Source organism: Crassostrea angulata, chromosome 10 (genome assembly GCF_025612915.1).
Source record: "Crassostrea angulata isolate pt1a10 chromosome 10, ASM2561291v2, whole genome shotgun sequence".
NCBI classification, from domain to species: domain Eukaryota; kingdom Metazoa; phylum Mollusca; class Bivalvia; order Ostreida; family Ostreidae; genus Magallana; species Magallana angulata.
In genome coordinates, this window is record NC_069120.1 from 25937159 (window position 1) to 25955413 (window position 18255).

Sequence of the window (18255 nt, forward strand, 5' to 3'; positions counted from 1 at the left end):
AGAGAGAGAGAGAGAGAGAGAGAGAGAGAGAGAGAGAGAGACGTACAGAGATGTACAGTACTGTATGTGCAGGATATTGCGTTCTATATATCTAAAACGAAATACATGCTATTCAATTGGTATTCACGCAATAAATGAATTAATTGAATATTTGATGTACTTTAGTCATATAAATTTTGAAAAAAAACTGCCGGTTAACTTGCTTGTCAAAAGTCTTCAACATAAATTTGATATAGTATTTGTACAATCATTGCAGTAAATAATATAAAAAGTGTTCGAAGTAAAAAAAAGAAAAAAGAAAGAAACCCTTTTAAAGTAATTAATTATTACCAAAGTAATTTACCATAATTATAAGTGTCTATTTAGATTTTAGAAATATAGGTCTTTATCATGTAGGCACTATAGCTCTATATTAGATTCTCAGTAAGATAATTTTTTTTTGGAAACATCAACTTTAAAGTTGGAAATCAACTTTTAAGTTTAAAATTCCAAGGTTAAAGTTGAAACCAACTTTAATTTAGAGTTGATTTTCAGCTTTAAAGTTGGAAATTCCAACTTTAAAGTAAAAAAAAAAAAACAACAACAAACTTATACGCGGCAATTATGATGAAATTTAAAATTTCGGGGACACTAAACTGACACAGATTGTTCTTTGGACAAGTTCTTTTGAGATTTTTTCGTATAAATTTTGCCGTAAACAGAAATTCTGAGCACTGCAATTTTTTTGTTGAGCATGAAAAACGCATCAAACGTTATATAATGCAAATGTACCGTGTCACGAAAATTAACATGTTATATACTAAAGTTTAGAGTGGATCGCTCGTCTTTTTATGTAGACCCCCCCCCCCTTTCCAAACAATAATAAAAACAATCAAAGAAAGACAACTGTAAGTACGTAATGCATGAAAGCGAAGAGGTGACATAAATGTAGGACTACAGGGAATCGTTCGGGTGTCTGAGGTTAGAATTTTATAAAGTAATATAATTGTGTGCACAACATTTAAAATTTATCTTATTTTTATGAGTTATATAGATGTTAGGGTGTGACTTTTTTATATGCATGCCTTTTGGCTGTGCACAGCTGCATCAAAAGTTTAATAATAGAAAGTGAAAGTATCAAGATGCCAAATAATTCGTGAACTTTTTATTTACAATTTTTGACTTCTGTAGTAAACAGTGTAATCAGCTTTTAACCTTTAAAAAAACCCCACACATCATTTATGTGCAAACTCTTGAACAACTGTCATAAATATCTTCTCTTTTAACTAACGTTATCAATATGACTTTATGTTCTTTGTCATGGTTTTTTTTTTCTCGATTAATTGATTTTTAATTGATAAAACTGAACTTTTTTTTAATATTACAATGTTTGACAAACATTTTAAGTTCTACAACCTTAATTATTAATATCTCTTGTTGGCATGGATGTTAGAAAGAGGGGATCATTGATGTGGGAGGAAGTCAGAGTGCCCAGCTGGCGATCACCATACCCTTTCAAATACAACCACTGTCAATGACAAGGCTTTGATCAGTTGATTGCAGCACTGAAATCAAGTGCATTGTCAACTATGGTTCTTTGACACCCATTGTCTGTTATGCTAGCAAACTGCAGCTTTGCGCTTCCATTGTTTACTTGCCTTGACTGATTGCATATTATTATATAACCTTGTTTTGGAGTCACAAAGGTTTATTTATGTCACCATTAATGGATTGACAAATCAGAACATTTATTTAAATGGTGCAAATATTCTCTCAGTATTATTCCAAGCCGGATTTTGACCTGTCAGTATTTTTCGGTCAAGCTTAATTATATTTCACATTATTGACTATTCGTCTAATATGTAGAATTATATAGAATATACTACTGAATATAATGATAAATGTATATTTACTGGACAAATTAGTAACCCACAATTGATAACTAATTGGCTGTTTTACTGTATAAGATCTAATTTAAGCTTTCTTTAAAATTTCAACCTGCAATTTATCAAATAGACACAAAACTCTTTATGGTAGCTGAATTGATGTCTCAAATCATCTCTCTAAAAACATTGAAGACAAGAATTCAAGACAGAAAAACTTTTGCTAGCTAGTGTCAAAGAGCAAAATGTACATGGGTTAACCCTGTATATATACTATTATATTTAGTTAAGTAAAGAAAATTCCAAACAATTTTAATAAAATTGATTAATTTCCTATAATATTTTTATTTAGAGCTCCTCAAAGAGATTAATATTGTCTAAATATAGCTATGACCTTCGAGTAATTTTAAGAGATCCAAATTTTGTATGTTATGTGCTCAGAATTTTTTCCACAGGGGTCTCAAGGTGATGAAATTTAAATTATTTTCTCACGAGAATTTGCCATCTTGAAACCCATACCAAAGCACTGAACTCCAAAACCATTGTCGTAAGTTGTGCTTATACTTTATCAAAATCCTAACTGAATTAATGATCGATATGAAAATTTGGTACATTGTAGAGACACATAACCTCTTTGCTAGATATGGCTCATCGATGTTTCCATAGAACTGGAATTCCATCATTCCTGAGGACCCCTTTCAAGTGTAGGAGACAGTGGGTGTCCTCATTCTTATTGGACAATGAACCTTTCAATAATTATGAGGAGCACAGGAAAAAGATGCAAAATTTCAGTGTGCCCGAATACTTCAACTTTGCTAGAGATGTTGTGGATTTCTGGGGCTCCGATAGAGTTAGTATGAGTTGTGTCCCTTTTTTAACAGATAATAATGTTCACATGCACACCAAAAAAACAGTAACCCAGCTTAGAGACAACAGATGCATGCGCGGATCCAGAAAATTTTTCCAGGGGGGGTCCGAAGGATAATTGTGTTTGCCAGGGGGGGTCCGAGGCATATTTTACTATGTAAATTTAATAAATTTTCATTTTCCAGGGGGGGTCGGGACCCCCCCGACCCCCCCCCCTCTAGATCGCGCATGAGATGTATATCCATGACATAAGGAGACTCTATGTTGGTTAGGATACAAAATTGTATAACCCAGTGCAATTATTTGTAATCAAGCTTAGAATTGGCAGATTTTGGATTAAACAATGTCAAAAATAATCAATTCAGTTCCAGATTTCTTAGTGTGTGTTTCAGTCGGAATGGACTATGAAATTGAAACGATTTACTGGTACTGTAATGTAAATTCCTTATTTTAGAGGAGTACTTAATTCTGTGATTTCGCTATTTTGTATCAAATTGCAATTGAAATTGTTGATTGAATTTATGGATTTCAATGTGATCAATGGTTCACAGTTGAAAATACTTACAATTTTTTAATGTCACAAATGTCCACTTCAGAGTCCTAAATGTGGATCTTCGCCGGCATTATGGTGGATCGATGATCAAGGACACGAGAAAAAGTTCAATTTCCAGCAAATTTCAAGCTTGAGTAAGAGGTGAGGTCAACTCTTTTTATGATAATATGAAAGTATGATAAAAATTAAGCTATATGTACTGGAATATTTGAACGACCATGAGTGTGATGGTAATACATATAAAGATTTCATTATAAAGATATAACATAGAAAACTAGTATTGTATTCATATGAAAAAAAATACTGTATTAATATGAAAGGTTGGTGTAGAATGAAAAGAAAAATTAGAACCAAAAATAGATGCACACATCTCAATCATCAATATTTACTTGTTGGGACATACATTGCTTAATGTACGCATAATTACAAGTATGTACTATTATGTCTTAATTTTTAAATTACAACAAAATTTTTACAAAATTGATTAATATTTCTAGTAAATGTACCATGATATAGGCTATGTACATTGACAGAAACCCTAGGAAGGTCTTGCTTCTCTTATCAAAAGCAGACCGATGTATATATACATTAGGTTATTTGACAACGCTCTCACTGGCTGCAAATTTTAAATCTCGTTTTAATCATCCATGTTTTGATCTAATTAGGTTGGCTAATGTCTTTGTGAATCACTGTGGACTAAAGAAAGGGGATACTCTAATAGTCATTCTTCCCAGAATTCCAGAATGGTGGATTATATACATAGCAGCTATCAGAGCTGGTGAGAATTTGTTTTCTCAGTTGCGCAACAAGTTCATATTTCATTACATGTATAAAAAGCTTAATGCAATTTGATGTAATATCTTGGATAGAATTTTTAAACTGGGTTTTCCAACAGAAAAATCCGGTTATTAAAATGATGAAAATGGCGGGCGGGTGGTCGGGCGGTCGGCTGCCAAAAGGGTACCCTCATTGTACGGATAACTCCTCCTACAGTTCTCAAGATAGGAGGTTGTTCTTTTGCAGATCAATTAAATATAAATTAGAGGTGTGCGTATTGCTAGGATTTTCATTTCTGATAATTTATGAGAAAAAAAAAACCAGCTTTTGAACTTAGTTATTTTTTGGCAAAATATTGCATATAGGGTACTCCATTTCACTGGATACGGTAGGTAGTGTTTATCAATTCAAGGTTGACATGTATTGATACAGTTTACAAAAAGAAAAACCCAGTTTGCTGTCACATTGACAGCTTTTCACTTGTTTTATTATCATTCATTTTACATTAAAAAAGAATTTTAAAAAATGTTCTGTTTTGTGTAGAACCCCTAATTCATTCAAGTTTTCTGAGAATTTTTATTGTATATATCGCGACTGTTAAATTCCAAGATAATCAGTAGACTAGTTTTCGCTTATTTGCGATTACTTTAAATTTATTTATTGTAAAAAATACAATATGCAGAAACTATATCAGGTATTATTTGGTATTAGAAACTTTTTGAATTGTAGTAATTGAAAAAAATGGCTGACACTAATAAAAAAAAAGGTTTCATACAACAGGTATTCACTCCATTTTTGCAACTTATTTTGTGACATGTGAAAAAAATAACTGATGTTTGGTATGTTTACTGTAATATGAATAAAAGAGAGAGAGAGAGAGAGAGAGAGAGAGAGAGAGAGAGAGAACAAGTTCCATGTTTTAATGTTTATTTTATTACTAGGTATAATAGTGAGTTCTGGGACCACACAGCTAAGACCCAAAGACATAGAGCTCAGACTGAAGTCCTCTGGAGCCAACTGTATCATCACAGACAGCTCTAGTGTACAGAATGTGGAGAAGGTACGTGTTCATAATAATTAATGATAGAAGCATTGCAGCCATGAAAGCATATTACTTATTAGGGTTTCATATAAAACATGAGGAATTAATATCCGCGTAAAATCGGGAGAATTAAGCACCCATCGCAGATTTTAAAATTTGACATCTATTTCTCTGACAGTACTGAATTATTATAAGAAATTTTAATATAAATTCCTTGCTCCTGATTTTATATTCTAAAGATTTGACACAAAACGGCAGTATATTCTGTAATTCAGTTCTCATGTAAAATAAGGAATTTACTGTAAATCATGTCTTACTGGTGACTGATGCTGAATGAGCTAGATTCCAGCCTTAAATTCTTTTATTACATACTATTGTGCTCTGTGGCTGAACACAGCTTCTGTTTCACACAGGTCATCGGTAACTGTGCAGGGGTCCAGAGCAAGATTTATATAGGGCAAAAATCTGACACCCTGTAAGTGAATTTACTAACTGACCACATGTTGATAGAGGGATGTGCTGCATACTAACTTAACAAGGGACTTAATGTATAACCTTTTTATATGCCTTGATTAACATGCACCCATGTATTTTGAAAAGAGCTAGCTATAGGGAAGTTTTAATTGAAGTCTCATTTAGGTTTTCTTATGGTTTAAAAATAAAAAAAAATTATCTTTAAAAAGTGTTCAGTGTTAGAATTTATATATGATTGACAAGAATAATATGCGTAAAGATATATAAAAAAGAATAATCAAAACACTTTTGCAAAAGGTATTAGCTCTGTAGCAGAAAAAGAAGTACCATAGTAAGATTATACTCCAATATACAGTAAAACACGGTTATAGCGAACACGCTTATAATGAATTGATGCTTACAGCGAAGTGATTTTCATACCCCGAGACTTTATAACATGTTGTAAACTTGACGAATATAACGAATTACGCTTATAACGAAATAAAATCGCCTGTACCTGGCACTTCGTTATAAGCGTGTTTTACTAGTATACTTTAAGTGAAACAGTTATTCATCAAAAGTTAATTTGGTTGAGACATGCATGCATCATCATATAGCTACTGATAGCTTTTGTGCAAGCTTTTTGCTAATTTCAACCGTCGTTGGTGTAATGGAGGAATGAAGGTTACGGTGCATCAACCCTCTGTTCACTAATACGTCCGTGTATCAATATAAATTTTTGTTTTAAAGTGAGAATGCATGATTGTACAGAAGACACTGATGTTGCTCTAAATGCACTCAATTTTAGCACACTATGTAGGAGTAAATTAAATACCCAAAAAGGGATTGTTAATAAGTTTTTTTTTCAGTTTTGTACTTAAGAGTTATATTTCTTATCCAGAATGCAATGAACCTTTAACATCAATACCAACAAATTTGCTTTCTATGTTTGTATGTGTACTAAAACTTGCTTGTAATATTTTAGTGACACATGAATACATTAATTAATTAAGTTATTGTATGTAATAATTTTACAAAAATAACAATTAAAGATATTAAAGATGTTAAGTATTGTATAATATATAAGGAGTTCTGAATTAAAACCCAAGGTACAAATATTCAATTATGCATTGAATGCTTATTTTTGGATGTCATTGGTCCTATAACCGTGCGTTAGCGCAGTATGATAATTTGTCAGCACAGCCTTGGTGTGTTATAGGACTTACAACATCCAAAAATAAGCATTCAATGCTTATATATATTTATATTCCTGTTGATGTTTATCTGTATGAAGTATTTGTGTATCGTCGCTTTAAGTTGGAATAACATCATCACAAAATGGCTGGCCTCTGAATGAAATGACATTTAAAAGAATTTAAGTAATATATAGAGTACTTTTTAACGAGTGTATCTTCAGATAACAGACGAGGGGGCTTGTCCCCCGAGTCTGATATCTGAAGATGCACGAGTTAAAAACTACTCTATATGTTTTGTATCATTGTTTTCAATGCACTGGGTTACCCATGATCTATCAAAATTTTATTATGTACCATTTTATATGACCAATGAAAAAAGAGCATTCTAGAAGTTTTGCGCACTACATTTGAGGAGAGTTCCATCTACCTCGCCCTTATAAGCCAGGTTGTGATTTTATTCTCGCAATTCTTAGGATAGTTGTGTATTTCATTTTGAGCCATTAGTGGATGTATAAGCAATTAAAAAATGATCAGTTTTCTTTAATGATTTTTATAGCTGCTTTAAACATTTCACAGAAACTGTTATGTTCTTTGAACTTCATGAATTTGTAAATGATAAATTAAATTTCCTTATTTTTTGCTACTCTTTTTTTTTAAAGTGTGATCTATCAGAAAAAATAAAAAGTGTGATCTATCACAGATACATCACATTAAACTGTTGTGTATCAAGAAAAAATGAATTGCTGACATCAAAGGAAAAGCTCACAAACAATGATACAAAAGAATTTTATTCCATAGCCAAGTGGATAAAGTGTTGGGCTTGTGATCTATACATCCCGACTTCAAATTTTTCGCTGATATTACGTACATGTATGTACAGTGTAGCTATCATATCTTTCACAATCAAATAATTCCCTGTTAATTTGAGTTACTTAAAATATCCAATTGTGTTATTCAACCTTAAAGCACTAGCCATTATTACATTTGCTCTTATTCAGGGATATGAAACATACATGGAACAGCCAAATTGACATGTTATTTAGTTTGCTTCCGTTACTAAAAATATTAGTGCTAGATACCTTGCATAAAAAAAAAAAAAAATTTTATTAACAAATTAGTTATACTATGATTTAACAATTATTTTTCGTAAGTACACATAAAATTAATTATAATAGTTTGAAAGTTTCAGTTAATCTTACATTTGTAAATAATTATTCAAAACGCATGATGAAGTTTATATTTGTGTTCATGCACCTTGAATAGGCTAAGTGTTTTTACAGGAAATTGAATGTCACAGATTTCCAATGCAAACATAAGGGAAAATATACACTGAATTTCATTATGTAAAATATTAAGTAAACATTGAATTTTGACTGATTTGTTGTAGACCTGGATGGAAAAATTATAAAGAGCTCATGGATAAATCCACAAAGGAGTTTGAGGTACCATATATTTCTTTCTTTATTTTCTTTCATGACGATCTTAATATTGTATGGTTTGAATATACAGTAAAATATTGATATTTTATAGTTAATATAAATAATTATTAAAGTAAGCGGCTCTTTAAAATAAGCAGCTTTTGAACATTTGTAAGCCCCTTATTTCCTGCAAACAAATAATGTAATTAAGCATGTTTAAAGACAAGTTGTATTTGAGAATCCCACACCTAGATAATATTTCTGCTGATTCACAAAAAATTATGAATCATGTTCTAAAAACATAAGAGCAAAAAAGCGTACATATTCTCTCTCAAAAGTAAGCCTCGAGGCTTAAATTTAATCACTGGATTGGTCAACTTCCTTTCCGAATATAGAAATAAGATGCAAAGGGAAGGTCCAGACTTAAACCTACTCAAGCTAGAATTTGTCATCATTATTGCAGCCTACATAGAAAAAATAGATATCCTTGACAGATGCTGAAAATTTTATTTCAAAGATTGTATGATATAATGTAATTATTTTTAGTTGTCAGTTGGAATAAGAAGAGTCCCATGGGCTACATAGCTAAATCCCAAAGTACCTAATGCAAGCATCTTTCAAGTTTTAATAAATCAGTGATCAAATTTCATGTTTACATGTAGTTTTAACAAGCATGTTGAATTCATTTACTGAAAAAAAAATATTTTTTCCTTAAATCAAAGAAATATTTAATGGTACTGATGAAAAGAAATGTTTTAAACAAATGTGCCAATGATTTGATCCCACATAAGAGACAGTACTTGTATTAATTTCACATTTAAGATTCTATTTTTTATTGAAGAATAAAATAGAGTAGCAGCTTTATACTATACAAGCACATACTATTTTTAAATTCATGTAGAGACATATTTTATATATTAATATAATTTTTAACTGCAACATAACATAACTTTGACATTAGAAGGAATACCCAGCATTTGTTGGTGTTTTGTAGACAATCAACTCTAGATCTGATGAGCCCATGACCTTGTATTTCACCAGTGGTACAACAGGTGCTCCCAAGATGGCTGAACACACACATGGAAGTCTGGGATTTGGACATTTTGTAACTGCCAGGTATTGGTATACTGGTAAATGTAATTGCTTTGAAATGAAGACTACCTGGTATGACTTCTCATGTCATGACCTTTTCAAAGGACATTTCATGATAATTACACTTTCCTGTGTAACTTAGGATCCATGAATGATTCTTTGTCATATGAACGCATTAATGCTGTAAATCAGTTTTGTATGGAAAATATGGTATGGCCGGTAAAGTTAAATTTTTTTAATATATAAATCTACATGTGTCTTGTACATGCAATCGTCATATACTGGACAGGTATACATGTATGTATCTTGATAGAATTAGTCATTTATGTATGCATACAAAAATCATAAATTTCATGTAAGCTGATAATTTATTTTTTTGATACTGTTAACATACTAAATTTGGCTGTGTAATCTATTAATTAGAGCTTTTGGTGGAATGCAGCTTGCTCTAAATCAAGAACATTGCTTATATAAATGCCATGCATATACAATGAAGCGCATTGAAGTGGTAAAAGTTTTCGTTCGAATGGCATGGAATGTCGAATGGAATGCTGAGAAGATAATGTTTAAACATTTTCTTCTCTATTCTCACACATCTGTACAAAAAACTGACTAATAATTATGTTTACCAGGAAGTCCTCTACTGAAATTTTAATTTCAATCCAAAATATGACGTTTGTTTAACTTTGTATCGAATGTCAATTGTTACATAAGACACGCCCATTTATTTTGAAACGAGGAAAACAGTATTCGTCACAATGCTTTCGGAACCGCCTCTCTTCTAAACAGCATAAGCAGGAATTTCACACACATGCATTATGCACAAAAACACACATGCACACACTTTCTTTTTTTCCAACTATGTTCAGATACAGTGATATTGTTCAAAATAAAGAGTCAAGAATATTTTTAGTGAAAAATTTATTTGTGTTTTGAACTTCCTGTTACATGTACTGTATTGCAAATAAAGAAAAGTTTTTTCAGAACATATATGCACATGTTTCAGTTTTTCGTTTTAAAGGGGTAAGCTACATTCTTCGTCTTCTTCTGCATTTGTTGCTGTGTTCGCAGCATATTGAAGGAACTGAGGATATGCGCTGGGCAAGGAAAACATATACGGAGAAAATACCGGGATTCAGCTTGTGTCCACATTTCAAGGACCTGCAGCCCTGATTGTATTGTTTAAAAGATGAGCGGTTCCGAACGCATTGTTACGAATACTGTTTTCCTCGTTATAAAAGAAATGGGCGTGTCTCATGGAACAATTGACGTTTGATACAAAGTTTAGAACCCTCCATTCGAACAAAAACTTTTACCACTTCAATGCGATTCATTGTACGTATAAGAATAGTCACATTCAGGAATACGCTAATTCAAATCCACGCCAACTATAGTTTGTTCAAAAACAAATTTCCGCCAAATATTGTACACGCCAACTATAACGTGTTTACAGTATCTTGGTAAGAAAACAAAAAAAGAATCCTCCTGCTTTTACAGATACATGTTGGATGTCTTTCACAATGATGTGGTTTGGAACATTTCGGACACTGGATGGGCTAAGGCAGGATACAGCAGTTTATTTGCTACCTGGCTAAGAGGAGCGTGTGTGTTTGCACACCAGACCAACAGATTTGATGCTGGGGAGTTCTTAGAGGTACACATATTTTCTCATACAGTTTTCGCCATTATTTCTCCACTATAAGAGTTTCAAATTCTGTGCTGATATTAAAGTGTAACTTTCAGTACTGTTTTGTTTCACAAGTTTATTATAAGGAAGGTTAGGTGGTTGGTGCCATATTTTATTGTATAAACAAAATCAAAAGATATTACTGTAAATGACTTGTTCATGGATTTTCTGATTGTTTTCAGATTTTAGATAGAAACCAAGCCATTAATGTGTTTTGTGTGCCGCCAACCGCATTAAGACTGATTGTGAAGGAGAATTTGTCCAAATATACACATCTCCACAAGGTCAAGTGTCTAAGTGCAGGAGAACCAGTGGTAAGTATTTAGTTCCATGTACGGTAATTAAATTCACTTTTAAATGATACGCATGAATCATGTGCTTCATTTGTTGCTTTTCTCTTTTTCCTAGAACCCAGAACTTCTAGAAGAGTGGCAGGAGGGAACAAGAGGGGGGCATGTATATGAAGCATATGGACAAAGTGAAACAGTGAGCTAGCTGATTTCATTTATTTTTGTTCATGCATAATTATAACGGTAAATTCACTGAGTAATAATTTTTTCGCCTCTTCCACCAGAGAATAGATTGTATGTTATTTTTAATATACTTTTAATTAATTAGGTATTCCTGTGTGGGACTTACCCCTGTATTAAGATCAAGCCTGGCTCCATGGGAAAACCCGCGCCTGGAATTGATCTTGAGGTGATTTATAATTCTAAATATAAGGCTTAAAACTTTTTTGTGTTTAGGGTCTCTTATGTACCGGGAATTCTTTTTGTTAGTTTACTTTTATCAAATCCAGGAAGAGACATCTTGAAATGAAAGGATATTGGAATATGTCAAAGATTATGTATTGTTTGTCCATATATTTTGTATGACATGAATATATACATGTATTACCATGTACAGTAAATTCTTGTCAGAAGCAATTGCACTGTGACTTACTTCTTGTACAAATTTTATCCTGATTCATTGAGTGGAAGTGTTATGGCAACACTTGCCAGCTGTATTGCCTGCAATATTTGTCACTGTGAACATGTCCTTGCAGATTGTTGATGAAGAAGGAAACATCCTGCCGAACAATGTGGAGGGAAACGTTGGACTGAGAGTCAAACCTCATCGACCAGTGGGTCTCTTCACTAAATACGTGGTAAAGTCTCCAAATCAACTCAACTAGTGTGTTCTTAAATAATTCATGTACATGTGAATTGCTCTAGCTGCAGGTCTGCAGCTCCCGTTCTAAAAAGATTTGGATGGACAACCTGGTCATGTGCTATGACCCAGGTCCTCCGTTCAAATTTTTTTCAGACCGGGAGCTAAAGACCTTTAGCAAGCATTGCACTCTTTCAATAACTTATTTGGACTTTATCTTTTTATGCTTTTTGTGAAATAATTATGTTATGCAAAACTGTAAACCAGCTTTTATTCGTGACCATTTTGTAATTTACCAAAGATATACCGTATTTTTCCGACGATTAGTCGATATTTTTTTCATCTGAAGCAGAGCACCCGACTTATCGTCTTGTTCGACTTGTCGTAGGCTCGTAGTCAGAAATTTTTTAAAAAATAGCATTAAAAATCTTGGTTTTAATCATCTTGAGTTGGCTGTGTGATTGAAAATTACGTTGTTGAATTCACTGTTCATCTTTAATAATTATCATTTTCACTCATCTGTCAACACTTAAATACATAATAATAACAACAGTTATTAAAAAATGTTACATTGTCGTTTATCAATTAAAAGTTTTACCGTTCCGTTTTTATAAACACATCGTCACATGGTTCTATGTATCACTAGTAGGAAGATAACATTGCGCAGTAAAATTGAAACCAAGTTTGAATGGAAGAAAATATTGCAGTAGGTCCGGGGGATGTTTTTTTAAATTTAATTATTTTATTTGTAAAGAGTTGTTAGTGGAAAGTATAAATCAGAAATATTTAATGGTCAAATTCAATCTTAAAATACGTAATCGGCAATTATCAATACTACTGTTTATACAATAGGCTGACACCGGTTGTGTTAATAATCTTGCCCTAAGGCTGAGATCTTTACGGCAATTTCACTCCCTGTGTATATAAAGAGTACCGTTATAAGAGTGATTATAGTTCATTGATTAATTATTGTCCAATTCTTTGATTATTGTTAGATAATTTTTTTTTTGTAATTTTTGGATACAAAGTAAACAAGTATCATCAAATCATAGTAATTGCTAAGCTTTCTGCACTTGAGATCCCCCTTTGAAGTCCGACACGAGACAGGTGCATGCCTATGACACCGGAAATTGTTAAACAAACATTGACCACGCGCCGAGTCAACAGGTGGCTGGTTACGTAATGGCGAATACACTGGCGATAGTCAGAGTGGATACTTATTTTAATGCTTGGGAATAAAATATTTCTGACAAAGTAGGTTCAGTTTTGCATAACACGCGATATCGGGAATTGTTTAAAATGCAAGCGACTTTGTAGAAGTTGCCGGTATTTGAAAATTTGATGCATAAGTATAAAGCGTAATTGTTTAAATGTTAATCATAATAATAATTGGTTGCAATATCGGTGACATCGTGGCATCATACACTGATAATGTTACTGCAGTTTTATAGGCCATTTTGAAGTGATAAGATCGACGTATGGTCTGAGATCGACGTATCATAGGATTTTGTTAAAATTTTGGCTAAAAATGGGCAATTCGACGAGTCGTCCGCATCGACGAGTCGTCGGGAAAATACGGTACATGTACTAGTTTGCATCTACTATTTTTTGCGAACAAAATTTTGTGGAATATTATATATCATAGGCATTCAAAGACTGAAATATGGCGAGAAAAATTTGCGACGATGCAGCTCTCATGAACCTTGAGAAAATTTCTCGCACTTAAATAAAATTTGGTTTACATTATGCTTACAGTGTATACTGTTAGTTACATGAAGGTTTATTACCGTATTTAATTTAAGTCATATGAAATAGATTCTAGAATGGTTATGCTGTGATAACTGTGCAAAAAAATTTGAATGATTTCACAATATTTGAAGACCAAATAAACCACCCGGCCCTATACTACATACCGGTACTGTTATTTTTAGGATGATGAGAAGCGAACCCAGTCCGTATATCAGGGAGACTTCTATATGACGGGTGATAAAGCTGTCAGGGATGATGATGGTTACTTCTGGTTTGTAGGAAGAGCAGACGACATCATACTAACAGCTGGGTAAGGATCCACTGGAAAAAATATTTTGTAGTACATGTTTTAATAACACATACTTGTGCCTTGATCTCTTTTTACTGATAAGTTTGACATGCTCAACAAGAAGAAGAATGGCAAATGGTCGGCAAAACTTAATGTTTACCTTTTCTTAATGACAGATACCGAATTGGTCCGTTTGAGGTGGAGAGTGCTTTGATAGAGCACCCTGCTGTTTTGGAATCAGCTGTAGTCAGTAGCCCAGATCAAGTCCGAGGGGAGGTAATTCTGACAGTTATTGTACACATAGGCATGACATACATATATATATATATATATACTATAATCTTGGGCTGGTAGGGGGGGGGTGAAAATTATGGTGTTTTTATAATATTCCAGAATGGTATATTTAAATTCTAGCAAATTTGTTTTTAAATTTAAGAATTGGTGACTATAAAAACAAGGTAACACAATATTTATTTGTTATGGAACTTTTAGCAGTTGCAATAAAACTGCAGAATTTAAAAAAAAAAAAAAATACATGTAGCATCTAGCTTATCACTTCAGTTATACAGCATGCTACTTTTAATAATTTCAGTACCAGGTACATGTGCAAACAAAATATATTTGTACTATTTTTTTTCTGCAACATATGAGTGTATCATGTTTGTCTTTTGGGGTTACCCAAAGTTCTGAAACCCAGACCATGACATAATTTACAATACACCACAAAACAGTCAAAATTGCATGATTTATCTATTACCGTACTTGAAACAGTCTTTGTCTTTATAAAGGAGACTGGGTGGTTAATAAATTACTCATAAAATTTTCCTTTAATTTTTAGATAATGAATTATTATTTTTTTTTTGGCTATCAACTATTACCATATTTTTTAAAAGTGAAGAAAAATTCCAAGTATTTCAGCTTTGAAATTTGCACATATTCTTGTATCTCTAGCTTTCTTCTCAGGGAGATCAATATACCAGTACAATATGTCTAAAAATTGCCACCACAATAATTACCCTCTAGACCTATAATTATATTAAAGAGTCAGAAAAGGAGTGTGCATGCATTGGGAGATGCTTTGTATGAAAAACTCATTCAACATGTACTTAATGGTATATTTAACAGGTTGTAAAAGCATTTGTAATTAGAACTGAAAAGTACAAAACAAGAGATGAAGGGGAATTACGAAAAGAACTCCAAGAGCATGTCAAATCCATAACTGCTCCCTACAAATACCCAAGAAAGGTTGTCATTTTTATAAATCTTTTATCATCTTCATGTTTTCATGAGAATTAAAAAAAAAATGAAAAAAATAATTATATTGGGTTTGAGTAATATAACAATAAGCAAGATTGATTAATTTACTCTTCATGTAGATTGACTTTGTCGAAGAACTACCTAAAACTGTCAGTGGAAAGATTCGCAGAGTGGAGTTGCGCAATCGAGAATGGGGAAGAGAGTAGATTCGAATTATATAGGAGCCAGCTAATTACTTGGGGGAATTTTATTGAAAACAAGGGAAGAATGACTTGTGATTCCAATGAAAAGAAATCACTGAATGATAGACGCACGTTCTGACGATAATTTTTTTTTACAGTGTAAGAAAAGTTTTTGGAGGTTCTAAAGAACTCTTTTACCACACCATAAGGCAGTCCTTTACAAACTCTGTCCAGAAAAAAAAAATTATCACTGGTTAATTGCTATATAGAGTTTTCATAAATAGAAGTCAGATAACAGTGTCCTTTTACATTACAATAAGAAAATTTCTATACCAGAAAGTGTCCAGTGTACATCAACGGTTTAATGTTTTTGAATTGTTTTTCCATGTCCAACTTCTAAATAAACACGATTGTGGCCAAGTGACCTTTAAAAGTAAAGGTCAAAGGTGAATAACTGGAGAAGTTTTAAAAATTGGAGGGAAAAAACCCAAAACATTGTCTTCTGTATAAATGAAAATATTAACATTTTTTAATTGTTACTGATTTAGTATAATTATATATATATATCACTCATGCAGGCATTGTTGCTGATGTGGCCCATGTTGACGTTTTGAAATTTTGTGTTTCCAAGGTCAATAGGGTATTTGTTTTTTGTTTTGTTTTAATTGTTTTATGTCCAATTACTCTATATATATTTACATGTACTTTTGTATTTTGTATACAGAATGTAATTTGTATTCCATGTACCAGTATATACAATTCTATATAAAAGATTTTGAATTTGAAAGACCAATTTTCCATCTTTGATCAATGTGCAACGTACCACATTATAGTTATTTAAGTGATTGAGCGTGACAATAAACTGCACCATCCTTAATTTAATACCAGAGCATATATTGCTGATATCATAAAAATATTGCATTAATTCATGATATTTTCACATTCTGTCTTTTCAGGTGCATTATAAAACTAGCTTTACAATGTACGGTAATTATTAATCAATGTGAACTTTCATTTTCATCCAAATTTCTGGATGGTTGTGTTCTAGCTATATTAGAGCACATACTGATATTCTGAAACCACAAGTATACTGGGTTTAAGCAACATCATCACCTGAAATGGAAGTGTCTACCTTGTCAAATCAAAATGACAGAGGTCAAAGGTCAAGTAAAAAAAAAAAATGCATACTTAAGGTGGCTCTATACACCACTTTTTGATGACGCAGTACGCAAAAAAGTAAATCTGGAAGCATGCAATTCCGGTACTGGCTGATTTAAACTGAGGCGAATTGTGTGGGAACCGCTCTTTTGAAAAATTTGTAAATGAATAGATTGAATCTCATAATTGGAAAATTCATTACTTACAAGTAATGTGGTATGTGACACCTTTACCTTGTGTCGTATTATTTATCGAAATAAACATAAAATCAAGAATAATTTTTTAAATAGTTTCTTTCCCACGATCGACATATTACAGCGTAGCGCAGTGGTTTGGTTGATTCCCTACAAATCTGTAGGTCCGAATCCCGATGAGGACGAAACATTTTTTAACTTTCCAAAATTTTCTAAAACGTATTTTTTGGTTGAATACTGTGAAAGAAAATTCGAAACCGGTGAAAGTATTTCAATTATAATATACTTTAATCCACATTATTATCGACAGATGTGCCTTACCACCTTCAGGGGATGGAAGGTTGGCTTTAAATTTCTCCTAGGTAATGGCTATTAGTTAATTTCCCCCTTTATTTATTTGACTTAGTTTTGCATTAAAGCAAATATATTCACTTATATAGGCCTATATTGAAATATGTATGTAATTATAATCCCAACATGATATTTAGGAAATTTCCTTCAAGTCCCCAAGGTGTTTGGGCCTTGGGACTTAGGAACAATAACTCTTACATGAGGAACTTTGATACCAAATAGAATTGAAAATATTTTTTGTGTTTATTTGCAATGATTTTCATTCAATTTTTTATGTCACATTTATTAAAATACATTTTCTTATAACATCAAGCAGCTTTTTCAGATGATTTGTGAACAGAGTAAGAAAATATGAAAAATTATGTTTTGAGGAAATACTTAAAAAATTTTCAATAATAACATTTTTGAATGTTAAGAAAAGTTATATTTTTATTTCGGTGTTTGAAGGAAATATCAATCATATGACAAAATTATTTCTCTCAAGTTGTTCATAGTTAACTTTTTAAAAATTATTTTACAAAAACACGAAAAAACATTAAAAAATTCTTTAAAAATACCTATAGTATCCCTATCATCATTTTAATATTTGATAAGTATATGTTTTGTGGTCTTCTATTGAAAATTGGAATAAACTGTGGGTGTGTAGAGCCACCTTAATCTTATGACACTTTTATAAAGTAATGCAGAGAAAATACTTGATTCAATTGAAACAACATTTTAAACTTAAAATAATGAGGTGGAAAGACATTTAATAGTTCGAGAACAATAAGTCTACTGGTTCAAATAAAACTTCTTCCAAGAGGTACAGCCTTCGATAAATAAAAATCTGTATAACAGCTTTATTTTCCATAGTTGCCTCTTCAAGCAAAGTCAATTAGAATCTTCAAGAAACCAAACTTGAGAATTCATGTCCCCATCACTCTGAACATTCACTGACCGTCAAATCATCAGACGTAAGGTTAAGTAAAAAACATCCAAA

General features: G+C 32.2%; 1 protein-coding gene across 1 annotated transcript; it reads left to right on the forward strand.

Annotated features, from left to right (window-relative positions):
* The first annotated feature begins 880 nt into the window (after nucleotides 1-880).
* LOC128165543 (acyl-coenzyme A synthetase ACSM3, mitochondrial-like) lies at nucleotides 881-16383 on the forward strand. Its single transcript, XM_052830185.1, has 17 exons — nucleotides 881-960; nucleotides 2482-2712; nucleotides 3326-3423; nucleotides 3948-4060; nucleotides 5001-5119; nucleotides 5515-5576; nucleotides 8138-8192; nucleotides 9163-9284; nucleotides 10758-10914; nucleotides 11130-11261; nucleotides 11356-11433; nucleotides 11566-11646; nucleotides 11993-12094; nucleotides 14028-14155; nucleotides 14311-14410; nucleotides 15260-15379; nucleotides 15511-16383. Exons 2-17 carry the CDS (start codon nucleotides 2506-2508, stop codon nucleotides 15595-15597), a joined length of 1761 nt encoding a protein of 586 aa, XP_052686145.1. The 5' UTR covers nucleotides 881-960; nucleotides 2482-2505; the 3' UTR covers nucleotides 15598-16383.
* Nucleotides 16384-18255: the final 1872 nt, after the last annotated feature.

Bases quoted from the DNA above. Each gene is read 5' to 3' on its own strand.
- LOC128165543 (XM_052830185.1), top strand. From the start codon at position 2,506: ATGGCTCATCGATGTTTCCATAGAACTGGAATTCCATCATTCCTGAGG. The intron at 3,424-3,947 runs GTGAGGTCAACT...TGATCTAATTAG, and splicing joins ATTTCAAGCTTGAGTAAGAG to GTTGGCTAATGTCTTTGTGA. The intron at 4,061-5,000 runs GTGAGAATTTGT...TTTTATTACTAG, and splicing joins CATAGCAGCTATCAGAGCTG to GTATAATAGTGAGTTCTGGG.